The 14,472-nt window shown below is 48.8% G+C and overlaps 1 protein-coding gene across 6 annotated transcripts in view; it reads left to right on the plus strand.

Annotated features, from left to right (window-relative positions):
- Positions 1–14,472, plus strand: part of Ndae1 (Na[+]-driven anion exchanger 1) — a 239,355-nt gene that overhangs the window by 83,425 nt on the left and 141,458 nt on the right. The window contains exon 1 of one of the 6 annotated variants that reach the window (XM_084593302.1): positions 9,471–11,050. The exons of 2 other annotated variants lie outside the window; for them this stretch is intronic. In XM_084593302.1, coding sequence (XP_084449428.1) covers positions 10,947–11,050 — 104 coding nt within the window. In that variant the 5' untranslated portion in view covers positions 9,471–10,946. Of the gene's footprint in view, positions 1–9,470; positions 11,051–14,472 lie in introns of those variants that run through there. 3 more of the 6 variants (XM_084593295.1, XM_084593296.1, XM_084593301.1) reach the window with 3 other exon arrangements.

Here is a 14,472-nt window from a genome sequence, read left to right on the forward strand (position 1 = left end):
GGCCGGTTGTACAGTCATGACAATATGAGAAAGAACAAATATTTTGCACAAAATTGCGGACATTCTCGGTATTTCTCCATTAAATATGATGGCGACCCACGGATATTATACATCCAAAGGAAACTTGTTTAAAAAACTAAATAATCTGTTCTTGCCAAACAAAATTATAGAGTAATCAATAAATGAAGGCTCAAACTTTGTTCTAGCTCATATTGCTCATGACTGTACGCGCTGCTCTCCGTTGGAATCGTGTCTAATCGTTTAGCAATTCAGTGGTGCCTATCGTTTTCTGGGCTTGGAGGCCCGGCTTGACTACAAGCACCTTTTGCAAATGTTGTGTGTCAATTTATACGCATACGGGATGGCCAAACATGTAGCGGTTACTTCTGCTTCTGTGCACCGTATAATTTATTTATCTCACTAAAAGTGATACAGGTTTGGAAACTGCGTCGCATTGCCTTTGTTGTTGTTGTTTTTTTTTTTTTTTTTTTTTTTGACATTGGTTCCTCTTTTCGTAGTCTGAGTGGGCAGAGAAACAAGTCACGCTATTTCTGCGGCATATATTTCTGTCGCGTCGCCTGCTGCATTTTCGGCTGACGTGATGCGCAGACGCGCCAGAAAAAGTGCGCTCAAATACAGTACGGTTCACCGCGATCAGCTAGCCAAGTGTTTTAATTTACTACGAGAAGAAACCGCAAAGTCGGCTTTTTTTTTAACTAGTTCCGAGTATTTTTCACGATTTCAAAATATCCGATATCACACGCTAACCACGAAGAGAAACAATGTTCGTAGTACGATGGTCACTGCAGGCGCCGAAAAGGATCGGTCTGGCGCCCGGAGACGGGCAATCCCCGCGGCCTTGGTAAAGGGGTCAGCGTGACCTTGTCCCTATTCTCGCGGCGTTCCTTTATTTTATATCTCTACAAAGCGGCGCCGGCTCCAGATTTGCGTCAGCAAGTATTCTTCGACCGTACTGAGACCGGCGCATCTTTTCTCATTATGATTTCCTACCTGCGGCACGTCTGGGCATTGTTATTTTTTCGCGTCAGCGCTGCGCACGCTGGAAAGAACGGCGCGCGGCTCCGTTTTCGACGATCGATCGCCCTCCCGAGGCCTGCCGCTGTGCGGGTTCCCCCGCGGTTAAACGGAGCAGATGTAAGTTAAGGAGGCTAGCCAGCCAGCTAGCTAGCCGGCGCGCACGCGTGTTCTGCCTGTCTGCCTCTGTACGTGTGATGCAGTATATTGGTCGCTTAGCGCTCCTCCCCTCTCTACACTCAGAGCGTTCACCCCGTCGTGGCTGATCTTCGTGCTTTCGTTTCGTCTCGGTCGGCGGCGGTGCAGTTGCCGGGCAGAGCAGCACTGACGGACCCGGGAGCCGCGTCGTTTTTTCGAGTGGACGCTTTTGCTCTCCTCCTCTCTCTTTCCCCACAACGCTTTCGGTCTGCTTGGGCAACAAAGGAAAACAGAAGAAGAAATTGGTGCGGCGATTGTGACATTGCGCTGTCTGGCGGAGCACTGCGCGCGCTTGGTGTGCAGCGGCGATCACAGTGTTGGCTGTGGCGCTGGTTAAAGTCCCGCGTTGGTGATGCGTTTGCGCCATCTGGCGCTATGCGAAAGCCGTTTCGTGCCGTTCACAGGTCCTGCACCAGTGTGTGCTGTGCAGTTTGAACGGTCGCTTGCGCGATGTATTCGCTCTCTTCTAACAAAGCGCTCTCTTTCCCATTACACATCCTTGTCTAATCCTACCAGCGGATTTCAGCATTGCGCTGCCAGTCGCCTCCCCCCCCTCCCTCGTTTTTTTTTCTTTTTTTTTAATAGTTTTTGTTTCTCAGTTTAGTCTTTCTTGTCTATTTCTATCTTTGTTACGCTGCGAGAACCCTGCCGGAGGTCGAAAGTCAGATGAAAGAACTACGTGACATAGTGCGTTCGCACAACAAACGCAGAGGGCTAGGGTGCTGGAAGGCTGTGTGTCATTGTGTCAGGCAATACTGTACACTTATGGGGATATGTACCGGTACTATAGAAGTCTGTCGGGTGTGTGGAGAAGCAGGTGTGCGATGTAGAAGAAGAAGCGAGCGCCTACGGCTCCGGTCGCCAAACGTGCGACGAGCGGAGCGAAGGCACGTTCAAGGCCATACGAACTACACGCCGGCCAGCTTACGGAAGGGCGTAGTAAAGCTCTCGCTTTAAAAAAAAAAAAAAAAATAAATAAATAAAAAATAAAAAAAAAACGTAGGAACGGAGCGGATTCGAAACGAGGAATTTTCCATGTGAAGAGCGAATACGGAATATCGTAGCTATCGCCGCAGCACATCGTCTCGTGGAAGAAGCTGCAACACACCATGGCGCTGTTCGTTGCACGTCCTCGTCTCCATCAACCTCCATCAACCAACTCGGTTCAACTGCGTGGTAATGTGTAACTCTACCATTTTGTATTCGGAGCAGTGGACGGGCTGCCGCATGCACCAACATCCTTCGACAGTCACGTTTATTCAAATGTACTCCAGTGATTGCCGATTGAAATTTATAATGGTCTAATTCACCGAAGCGTCCAGGTTGTGGTTAGTTTTCTCTGATGCTCATCTGGGACTCGTTTTACATGAGTAATTCGGCTGTTCGTATAGACGTTGCCTTGTCTTCGTTTAAGCTTTCGAGAATACGGGGCATTAAAACGTCTACACGTTCTCTCATTCCGCCTCCGTCGAAATTTAACCACAGTTCCGCACCCGCGATCTCCTTCTGCCCAGCCGGACGTCGTACTTACTCTTCCATACACTCCTCTGTACTCTCTTTCCCATTGTCACAGACAAGACCCGAGCTCCGAAGAACAAGCTCTGATGTGCCTGTTCTGGTTAACCCTTTATACCTCATAGGGACACCGGTGTCCCACCTGGATGGTTTTAGAGAAAACATGGTAGCGAAAATCTCAAGTCAACTAGAACGTCAAGTACTATTTGTGCCATCTATGAATATATCAGTTAACTATATCCTAGTTTATATTCGCCACACAAGGTGGCGTAGACAGTCCAACAAGCGCTCAAATGTGCGGCTTTTTTTGAGGTGTGGAGTTTCTTTCTCGGTGATTTTCGGACTTCCGTATGATCCTTCCCAAATGGCTGGTAAGACTTATTTTCCATTCCCCGTGGTTATGTATGTGTCTAGATTGTGTCATTACAAGCATTTCGGTTTGCATACAGCGAACCATGATTTATATATTAAAATCTGGTATAGCACGTGTTATTGTTTGCTTCACGTTTACTCCCTAGTACCTGTACTTGCTTGAAAAAACCCGATCTATTCATTTTTACCGTAGCTAAGAAAACCCTTACTGCTGAAGAGGCTTTAGAAGTATTCTTCAGCCTCCTGGATGACTACGGTAGTGATTCTTTCACTGATTCCTCAAGCGACGAATTCAATGTGCCGTCCTCATCAGCCCTTGTGCCGATCGAAACATCAGAAAGTGATAGCATTGACGAGCTAGCGCCTAAACTCCGTAAAACATGTCGAAAAAAGAAAAAAAACAAGGGAAGAAAGTGCTTGATAAAGGCATCAAGATGAAAATGAAGAACCTCAATCAACAGGGTGGATTGCAGGATTGCCGACCGACATTCCTGATATCAATGAAAAGCCCCCGACATTTTCTGTAAACTTGAATCCGCAAAGCAGAGCGTGTGATACATTCAGCTTGTATTTTGGTGAAGAAGTATTGCAGATGATAGTTGAAGAGACAAATCGTTATGCAAGCCAACAAGGATCACTTCCCAAAAGCATCTGGAACAAGGAGGAGGTGCCGCTGGTGCTCCACAAAGCGCTCGGAGGTCCGCACAAAGTTTCTCTGTGCCGGTTGCAATGTGCCATTATGTGTCCAGTGTTTCTCGCCTTTCCATTCAGGCAAATGAACGCTTTTTGAACGAAACCTTCCAACAAATGACAGCATCTCATGCTCAGCGGGACATGCGTTGTCCCACCCTGCTTTATACCCCTATCCGTACAGTGGGACATACGTTGTCCCACCTTTTGTGCTTTATTAGAATCAAGTAGAATCTTGCAAGTTGCTTCAAACTTCTTTTTTTGAGTTGTATAAGCACATCTTCTTTTAAAAAACAATATTGCTTTTGTGGCTTGCTTACGCCCTATAAAGGGTTAAACGTCTGGCAGCCAAACGTTTTACTCGTCGTAAAAGCGTCCAAGCGGTGCTGCGCAAGGTGGAATAAGAAAAAGGGGGCCAGAAAAGCGCAGTGCGCATTTCGCAACATTGTCGGTGCCTTCTTCTTGGAAGTCGCCTCCGCCGACTAGTCAGACAGGATTCCCTGATCGGTGGATGCGTATGCCCTACTTGTTGCTGTAAACCTGCTGTGAATTTATGTGAGCCATATACGCGATTGTTATGCGCAGACGTCCCCCGTCTGGTGCCTCGCCCTGCGCGCTGAAACACTCTTATCTTTATAACCGCACCACTGCTCAGTGATGGGGATAGCCCGTCGATGATCTCTGAGCAGTGGCCGGCTCTTTCCTTGGCCCACGAATAGTCTCGCGTCGCCCTCATTTGAACGGACACATCGAGGAGACATTCAAATTATCCTGTATATCGCGATATACTATTCTCACGCCTATAGGAGGCTCCTCTCGCCGCAAGCGTAGTTTCTTCAGTCTAGAATATATAGACCTAACAACAGCTATGAATGCGCGTATGTCGCTTGTTATAGGGTCCCTCCGAAACGATGGTTTCTGTGCTGACGTTGCGAACTTGAATCAGCTGGCGGGAAGGTTTATAGATTAAATTTTCCGGATTATAAATTCGCCTTTGACTCCCAGTAAAACGTCACTGTAGCCAGGAAGAGCAGGATGCAATCTTTTTTTTTTTTTTTTTTTTTTTTTTTTTTTTTTTACTCTGGGCTTTAATTTAATGTCCGCAATGACCTTTGAATGGGCACCGCGCGTCACTCCAGTACTGAGACTGAGCTGTCTGTGGACTGCGTACAGACCACGGGGCACAGACTGAAGAAGTAAGTGCAAAGGGCAGCTGCTATCATCCGTTCATTATCCGCCTTGTAATTTGTTCCCAGTCGCTGAGTAGAAATGTAAACGTGTGTGTACACTCTCTATTTATAGTGGCAAATTCAATAGCACCAATGTGCATTTAGGCAGAAGGCATCGATTTCATAGAAGACGCAATGCGTTACGCGTAGCATTCAGCGCTCTCAGCGTAAGGGTATGAATCAATTGATAAACATCCAAACCGTAGCGTGGGATCTGAACAGAAACGGGCGTTTTACGGCCGAGTTTCTTTTCTGCTCTGCCTTTGTTTCACATCGCAGACGTTAGGGGGATCAGGAGAGCTCTTAATTAAAAGGCAGATGAGATATGGAAAGAAAGGTGAGAGGAGGGAAGGCATGCGGAAAAGCAGCAGAAAAGCAGCAACCAAAGACAAACATTTAAGGGCGGTTTGTGGGTTGGTTTGGTTTGTGGGGTTTAACGTCCCAAAGCGACTCAGGCTATGAGAGACGCCGTATAGTGGCGGACAATGGGAAGGTATGTGTGCAAAAAAGACGATCACGAAAGAAAGAGACAGGACAGAACGAGCGTAGTGGAGGACTCCGGAAATTTAGACCACCTGGGGTTCTTTGACATGCTCTGACATCGCACAGCACACGGGCGCCTACCTTTTCGTCTCCGTCGAAAAACGGCCGCTGAGGCCGGGATTCGATCCCGCGTCCTTGGGCACAGTAGTCGAGCGCTCTAACGACTTGCGACACCTCGGCGGGGCGGTTAATTGTAGTGGGTTGATCCAATGGTAACGCGTGAGCGTCTATGGTCCGGTGTCAATGATAACATGTCACTGCATGGATCGCCAGTCTCGCCTCGCACGCACGCTTCCTGGTATTGATTTCGGTGTTATCAGACGCGTATTCAGAGTGCAAGCGCTCTCGTGTGTCAAGCCTGCTCTCTGAGGTGAGGTGTCCACACATTGAGAAAGTTAGCCGCACAAAGAACTTCACTGCACATTGTACATAGACTCTTTTGCCATGAGCTATATATATATATATATATATATATATATATATATATATATATATATATATATATATATATATATATATAATATATTCGAATAGGCCGCACGGACAGACGCGCTCCGAAAGCGCGCATTTTCCACATATCTGTGGAAAGAATGGGTGGCGTGTGATCTGACGGCGCTGCTGTCACGCGCGAGCTGTGAAATGCGGAGAATGTTTGTGGTTTTTCCAACGTTGTTTCGAAAGGGGATATCACTAAGTCGGATTCATCTCGAAGCACCCCCTCCAGCCAATGGGCGTCGACCGGTTTTCGTAACATAACGATTAATCCCCTATCGTGAAATCGCACGTGAATTGCACATGCGTCCGTCAAACGGGATTAACCTGCTTTAGGATAATAAACGCCGCGGGCTAGGGGGCCTCCAGTGAGGAGTTGCTGCTCCCTTCTTGAGTTGTGTCTGGCAAACACATTTCATTCTGGCAACGCGTCGAACCCGTAGCAGCAGTCAGTACTATACCTAATCCCACGAAATTGGCGCAACATTAGTCAGCTTTAGCACAACGTCACCCTGTGTCGCTGCCGCTGACGCTTGAGGTTCAAACTGATTTGAACCCTACTGTTCTATGCGCTGGAGATGGAGAGTCTTGCATATATATTGATTTCAATTACATCTGGCAGAAGTGTGATGAAAAAAAAAAAAAAAAACTGATTCTAAAGGATGTCATTTTTGTATTGAAAGCAGGCGGCGATTTGTTTTTATGGTAAATCGAACACTTGCGCTGTCATAAACAAACGGACCTGTTGCAATGTAAACGTTACTGGGGCGCATTCGTAAATAAGCCTCCTTACGTGCGGAAATGAAAAAAGCATTGCGAGTTCTGTGCGAGTTCCGATTAACAGGAGTGTTTCGTTGGTTTTCTGGCGTGTACAAGTTTAGTTTCACTTTACGTTAATCACCTTTTGTATATATTTTTTTTTCAATTTTTAATTTTTATTGTTTTACATTTTTATTTCTTGTCTGTTTATTACTTTCGCATATTATTTTATTTTCGTTTTTTGTTTTATTTCGTGAGTTATAGTTTTCTTTTATTACTTTATTGCATTTTTACTTTATACTTTGTTTATTAGCTTTTTTTTTTAATTTTTTCCTCAATGCCCTTCAGCGCCGTTACGCTAGACAAGGAGAATTATGGATACGCTCGCATGAAGTCGGCGTATGTGGTTAGCGCGCTTCGCTGATGACACGGAATGATGATGGCTCCAGTCATGATGTGAACGCATTTTTTTTTTTATTTTAATTAATTAGGACACAATGTGGATACGCTCTGTCCACACGTTCCTACAAAGCTTGTGGTAGGAGCTTCCCTCTGATGATTCCATTTTTTCGCTTCTCGAGACAAGAGTGGCTTTAACCTTAAAATTGATTCGGGATAGCTGGTCTGTTGTGATCAGTGCAGCAAAATTACTCAGGAGGAACGCAAGCCAGGCGAAGCGAAGGCCTAACACAAACGGGCCCCCATTAGCCTTGTGTTCACAACATCATTCGCTCGTGCAGCTGCACGGTGACACGCGTTACATGTTCACATTCCTTATTGACGCGATAAAAAGGCCACTTCCATGTTTCAATGGTGCACTGTGGGCGACACAGTGAAAGGCTGAAAGTTACAATTTCGCTACCAGAGTGTACCGGAACCTCGGTGCGTTTTTTTCTTCTTCCCCCTTTTCATTTCGTCGCCATCGCTTTGAGGCCTGGGAACTTTACGTACTCGACCATCATCTGATTTTTTTTTTCTTTTTTTTTTTTCCGCCACGCGCTTCATAGATAGTCTGGCTGCCAGCCGCCCTGGTTAGCTCGCATGTGAGAGCGACTGGGTCGTTAGTGCGATAGTTTTGACCGCTTCGACCCCTGCAATAGAACAGTTTTCATTCAATTGCGAAGCACCTGAGAAACGTCTGGAATGAAATGCCTCCTGGTGTTAACGCTATTCAAACTACACCAGACCTTCCGAGTTAAGCAGCTCGACAAACACAGGGACTTTTGAAAATGAGGCGCGAACAAGCACTGAATTGTGCGGCACCTCCCGTTCTTGTACCAGTTTAAGCAGCGATCGAACACTCGTTAACGAATCACAGATCATGTAGAACCGCCATTCACAGCGATGTGGAATGAGAAGGGGGAGTGAGCTAGTGAGTAGGTTTTGTTAAGGTGGGGCTGGCACAAAGGCATGGTTAATGGTAAAGACATTAGAGACAAAAACAGAATGAGGGTATCGACATAGCCTTATTTGCGCCGGACGAGAAGCGAGGATCGGCCACGGATTGATTTGCGGGTCGTTTTTGGAGAGGCAGTCCCACTGAACCATGTAGTTCTTGTTTGGTCGAAAAAATGAACTTCAGCAAGCTTTTCGAAAGTAAAGGTGAACGACACCTTCCCCTCATATGTCCGGCTCTGGAGGAGGCCAGGCGGTGTACACGGAATGAATGGACGAAAGAACGGGCCAGCGTCGCGCTTCGCTCGGCACGATTTGCTTGCGAAAGAGATGCCCTCTCGCGCGATGCGCTGAGGAGCGATGGTCTGGCAGGACGCTAAACAAATTAAGAGAGATACGTAGCCCTAAATGCGAAGCCAAGGAACTTATGCTCAAGAGAGGGACTGTGGAGTGGGAAACGGTGGAAGCACGCCTGTGACCGTTATCTGTGCAGCGCCTGTCGGGGTGCTGCAGCCTAGCCCTTCCTCTGCATGAAACCCGAACCTGTGTGATTGCGTCTCTCTCCGTCCGTGTTTCTCTATCTGCCTGCTTGTTCTTTCTCCCCATGGCGACGGCGTGTTTTAATTTGCGCGGGTCTGCCGATTCCGATTTCGCCTCTTCCCACTGCAGAGCCACTTGCGTCACGTCGTACGCATATATATCTTCGGACTGCCGTCGAGCAGGGCTATCCTCCACGTCCTCACTCCCCTCCGGCGTCACTTCGCAGCCTTCCGATGCTGCCTGACGAGATTTAATTCCGTCCCCAGATAGTTGTCTTATGGCTGAGAGAGAAGATGGAACGACTTCGAGAACCAGTACAAAGTGCCGCCACTTATTGAAAAAGCCACTCAGTGAGAACGAAAGAAAGAAAGAAAGAAAGAAAGAAAGAAAGAAAGAAAGGTGCACAGAGCAATGTGGAGGCAGGGGCAAATAAAAGGGCTGCTCAACTTCCGCGACGTCTCATTTTTCGCACTTTTTTCTTCTTTCCTTTCCTCTCCTCCGCTTTCATATGAAATGGCCGTGGGGTTTCGCTCAATGCGACCTGCTGCTGCTGCCGGAGCTGCGTGGCGAGGAGGTCACCCGATCGCACTGCCGCGGCGGCGCCGGCGGCGGCTGCAGCCCCGGCAACATCATCAGCATGCGAGGAGGAGGAGGAGAGATCAGGGGTGGAGGAGGGGAGGCGCCCGCCCAGCCGGAGCGGGTCGCGGCGGCGAGAGCCTCCACCAGCGACGGCCAAGTCTAGAGCCGCCAGACGCGCGCGCGGCAGCTCTGTCGGTGGAGAAGAGGGCACCCCTCTTTCGTGCCGATTTTGCGCACGCACCCGAAAGGAGACCGGCAGCACCCTTCGTCTTCGGGCGAGGACGACGACTTGCGGGGAAACCAGAAGTCAGGACCCCGGCGACGACGGCCGCAGTTCGGCCTGTTGCACACACATCATCGTTGGCGCGCCGGCGAAAGCGTGGTTGTTCCGCTTCGTTCTGTCTGAACTCTGGTTTCGCGGCTAGAGTCGCGGAGCTGCTGTGCTGCGTGGCGTTCGAGCGCGCGACACCGGTGCGCTCTTTCAAACGAGCGGCAGGCAGCAACGGTCGCGAGGCGCTGATCGTGCAACGACCGGTAGATTCTTGTGTTCCGCCCGGCTCGGTAGGCGTCGGGGGAGAAGAGATCGAAGCCTATTCTACAGGAAGCAACATCCGTGACTCAACCAGTGAAAGTGAAAGCACCTCCGTGTCGGTGACCAACTCGCTCTTTGCTTTCTGTTGCTGTTCTAGCCGCGTGCCTAGTTCGTGCCGCGCGTGCGTGTGAATTTGGGCGCGATCGTCGTTGCCAGCGGCCGTCGAAAGTGCGTGGTGAAATTGTGTCGTCACAGCGCTCACTGGATCCGCCTGAGCAGCGCGCGCGCCACGACTTTTCCATCATTCATATCCCTCTGCGCTTCCGCGCACACACCTTGGGCGTGAACACGACGGGCCCGGAGTGATATGCGCTTGCTTGGCCGTACTCGGAAGCCGCCGCAAGAAGCACACGTGAGCCATCGCCACCTGCGTTCCCTGGCACTGCTTGCCGCACCACGGTCTGTCGCCGCGTCATCTCGGAGGACAAGAGGAGCAGCGAGGCTTCGGGAGCACTCGTGGTCCTGCCGACGACCGGCCACACGTCGGGGACTGCGCTGCACGCCCAGTTGAACGTTCTCTGCGAAAGAGAGGGGGAAGCGAGGAGGCCTAGTCTTTCTTGACGGCTCTGTACTACTGGAGGGCACGTCTGTGTGACGCCGTGCCTCGACCCAGTTGAAACGTGAGCGCGGCACCGTCCGATTGCTGACGCCGTTCTGTCGAGGCGGCGGGAAACCCGCAGAGACACGTAGTCGCGGCCTACAGCCTTCGCCACCGCGGCCTGGTCACGTGCAGTTTATCAGCCCTGCAGGGGCGGCGAAACCCGAAGAACGCCAACACCGTGAAAACGCAGCATCTCGCAAGTACACGTTGAATCAGCAGTGTCCACGCCCTCTCAAGTTGATACACAAACCGGGATCGACAGTGGCTCGTTGCGTTCTTTGAAACCCGTTCGCGGTAATTTTCACGAGTCGTACAAACCTAAGCCGGGCTGTCACCACCCCAAAGGCGTAGGTGCGACTAGGTACGTGGAGTAGTTTGTGCGAGGATTGTGACCGCCGCAGCAGCAATGGATTATTTCGTCATGAGGGAAGACCCCGGCAGCGGGGAGCCTCTGCTCCCGGGATCCTCATCCTCCAGACCCACCGTGGTTATTACGCGTCCAAGCACGAGGTATGGCATCTCTGCAACACTCTGTTCCATTCTCTCTTTCTCAACCTTTCTTATTTTTTGTCTTCTGAAATAAGGTAACGGGCCTTACGTTGAAGGTGAATGCTACTGGTGGTTACTGGGACCAGTTGTCGCGTGCGGTCGCGCTTAGCATTGACCGGCATAGCATAGACAGAGGACAGCAGCGCTCGTGTCGGACTGTTGTGAAGTCATGCCGGGCTTAAGCCGTTGTTTTCGCGTAGAGAGCAATAAAACAAACCGTGGCCAAACTGCGCCGAGCTTGGATTTCCGGCGGAGCGAACAGACTGCCGGGAGTTGTGCACGAGAGAGCTATGTTAACGCTGTAACCGATCACCCCTAGCGATTAGCTGCCGCTTTCTCGCTCGTCGCCTTCTGCTTCCATCCACACTGGATGGATCCAGAGCGCCGCCATTTCATTGCCAGCTTAAGATGCGCGTTAAGTGGTCTCCAGATATATTATAGTGAGCCCACCGAAGTCAAGTCTGGCCTCGAATCGAAATGAAGAGCGACGTGCTCGAGCACATAGTTCGCATTTGGCCAACGGGTGGGATTTTTACTTCCGCTTCCTTCACGTCTCTTTATTAATTAGTATTCATTTAACACTTGGCCCCAGTCTGTTTCCACCGCATTGGATGCGGCGGCAATCGAAACAGGACTGAGATGGAATAAATTCATCACGCATAGGTTTTCGGCGGGTAGCATTTGATGACGCGCCTTCCGCGTGCAAGTTCAACTCGTGACAACTGTCATTCATTCATTTCCCCACTGTACTTGCTCGCAGCGACATATCGTTGGCTGTCGCTCTTAACGAGTTCTTCCATCTCTTTTACGTGCGTATACGTACAAGTTTCGAAACCAGCCGCTGCCCATGGTTTTCTCACCGAAGAGGGCAGGAGGCTTTTCTCTGCCGCTCTCCGACTGCAGGCCGTCAGGCGGCCGACCCAGTTTCCAGCAGCCGGCAGGCGAATGAAGGTCCTAATGAAGTTGCCGTTGTTGTACCCAGCCCACTCTCATTTCGGTGAAAGGCCTGTACGCGCGCAGACTTGTTCATCTTGTTTTCATCTTGATGCACATATTTGTCTCGTGGTCAGACGCAGCCCTTCATTTATTTATTCTTTTTTTTTTCTTCGCCCAACTGTTGTGAAAACGGTTGAGGCGATATACCTCACGTACAGCCGCCGTTAAATATTTCCGAAACGTGGTTCATAAACTTTTTATTGTGGCCGTAGTATATGCCATAAACGTAGCTTCTCGCCTGCTCATTTAGAGCACGAAAGCTTGGCACAGCTGCCCGTACGTTAGATGATGTTGTGGACAGCTCTCAGTGATGCGTCGCGTTTCTCTAAAAGCAAATGTATTGGGCATCGGCAATAAAGAATTAACGATGCACTTTTACTGCGTTGAGCTTGAATTGGTGGGTCTGCAAGCCGAACACAAGATATGCCTTACTGAAGTTCGTTGTGGCCTCGGCTGATGTTTACCGCGCTTATCCGATAAAGGCTTTGTTAGCGCGAGCGAAACTTTCTTTTTATTGCAATGATATACTTCCTGTCTCTTTAATGTACTAGTAAACAGTAAAGTGAGTGACAGGTAGATGTCGCACTTCCATCGGCCTGGGTATCTGTTGCCAAACTCAAAAGATGTGAAAAGCGCACGCACACACAAACATATATATATATATATATATATATATATATATATATATATATATATATATATATATATATATATATATATATATATATATATATATATATATATATATAATATCACGGAACGTGGGCGTTTCCGCGATCAACATGCCTACCTGGCCGAGTTGTCCGTACTTTCGTATAGTTATCGTAAAAAGACTACTTCCCACACCAGCACGATAAGACTCCCTATGGCCCGAGTAATTCCAGTAGCCATCTTTGTCCCCCGTTCGTGCCTAACGGGGCGTGAAGAAAAATGTCCACCTCATACGCGACGTATTCGCGGAACTTACCCTCTATTACTAGTCCAATGAAGCGACGCGGGCAGCCTGCGGGACTGTTGGACCGAAACGGGCTTATTGTTGCCTTTGGCGATGTAAGATGCTTTTCCGTTTCTTCGCTAGTGTTTACCGAACGGCAAGAAGGAAATGAAGAAGCAATCTCCGGGATGAAAATAGTTGACCGCATATGGGAGAGTGTTGCGAAACGACAGTTGTTTTTACTCCAGGAAATGAAATGCGAGCTGCGAGTTGAGGCAATACCCGCTAATGTAGTTGATGCACGAATCAACTAAAGTGGGCAAGCCAGTGCAATAGTCGACCGCAAGAGTCAACCAGTCAAAACATTTGGTCGGTCCGCGAAGCGCCAGAAAAAGAACAAACATTTAGGGGGCACTTTGGATTACTCAAAACTGCCATCCGAAACCCACCACTACGGCACCTCTTTCTTTCTGTTCGCGATGACGCGATAGCGTAAGCTACCAGCCAGCATATAAAGCCCCGCTTTAACCGAGCCGTATAAACGTGCCTGCGTGGCCTAGGGATAACGTGAATACAAGGGTCTTGGCAAGCATATTCTGTTATCACCCTCCCTTATGTCAGGAAACCCTACGCCCAGTTAGTGCTCGGCCATGTCAGCTGCCAGCTACAGCCTCCCACGTAACGAAAGCGTTATGGACTGACGGACACGATCCACGATCACGAGCCATTAAACCTATCGTCTTAAAAATAATTTAAGGAAGAAACCTTCCCTACCTCCTCCTTTACTCCTGTTCAGCACTTCTTTTGGTAGAATCGCCGGGGCTGATTTTATTGTTTCACATTTCAAGCCGAACACGTGGTATGTCGACTGACTTTCGTTCTGACCTCGATATCCGATAAAGGTTTGCTTAGCGCATCGCGAAAGTTTGCCTATCTCTTTATCTGCACTAGGAAGCAGTGAAGCGTGAATAAATTAATAATGCTGTGAGATATCGCTCTTCTGTCGATGTGTTTACAGAGCGGGACATATAGAATAACCCCACAGGCTTCGATACAAGCGGTGTCCTAAGTACATAAAAAAAGGTCCGAAATATAAAATGATGGTAGTCGGACATAAATTGCCTGCAGTGGAAATGGATAGAAACCTTTACTGGAGCCTTGTAGGGTTCGAATTGAGGTCAAAGCGTCAGTTCGTGTGAATGGGAAGTTCGAATCAACGAATTCTCGTAATTTGTTTTTTCAAGGCGAAAACCATATAAGCCCATTAGCAGGAAATCCAGCGGTGTCGGCGTCCTAGAAAATCACGAACATCCTCTGGCAGACATCTGGCAAGTACCAACCTGCCAGAGGCACGCTTGTGAGCCACCAGCCGAGACGGCTCGGGGACGTTGGTTTTAAAGTTTTAATGCGTAAGCATTATATGTCCCATTAGCACAAAAGTCAACGGCGCATC

The sequence above is a fragment of the Amblyomma maculatum genome, chromosome 2 (genome assembly GCF_055883805.1).
Source record: "Amblyomma maculatum isolate TAMU_Amacu chromosome 2, ASM5588380v1, whole genome shotgun sequence".
Lineage (NCBI taxonomy): Eukaryota > Metazoa > Arthropoda > Arachnida > Ixodida > Ixodidae > Amblyomma > Amblyomma maculatum.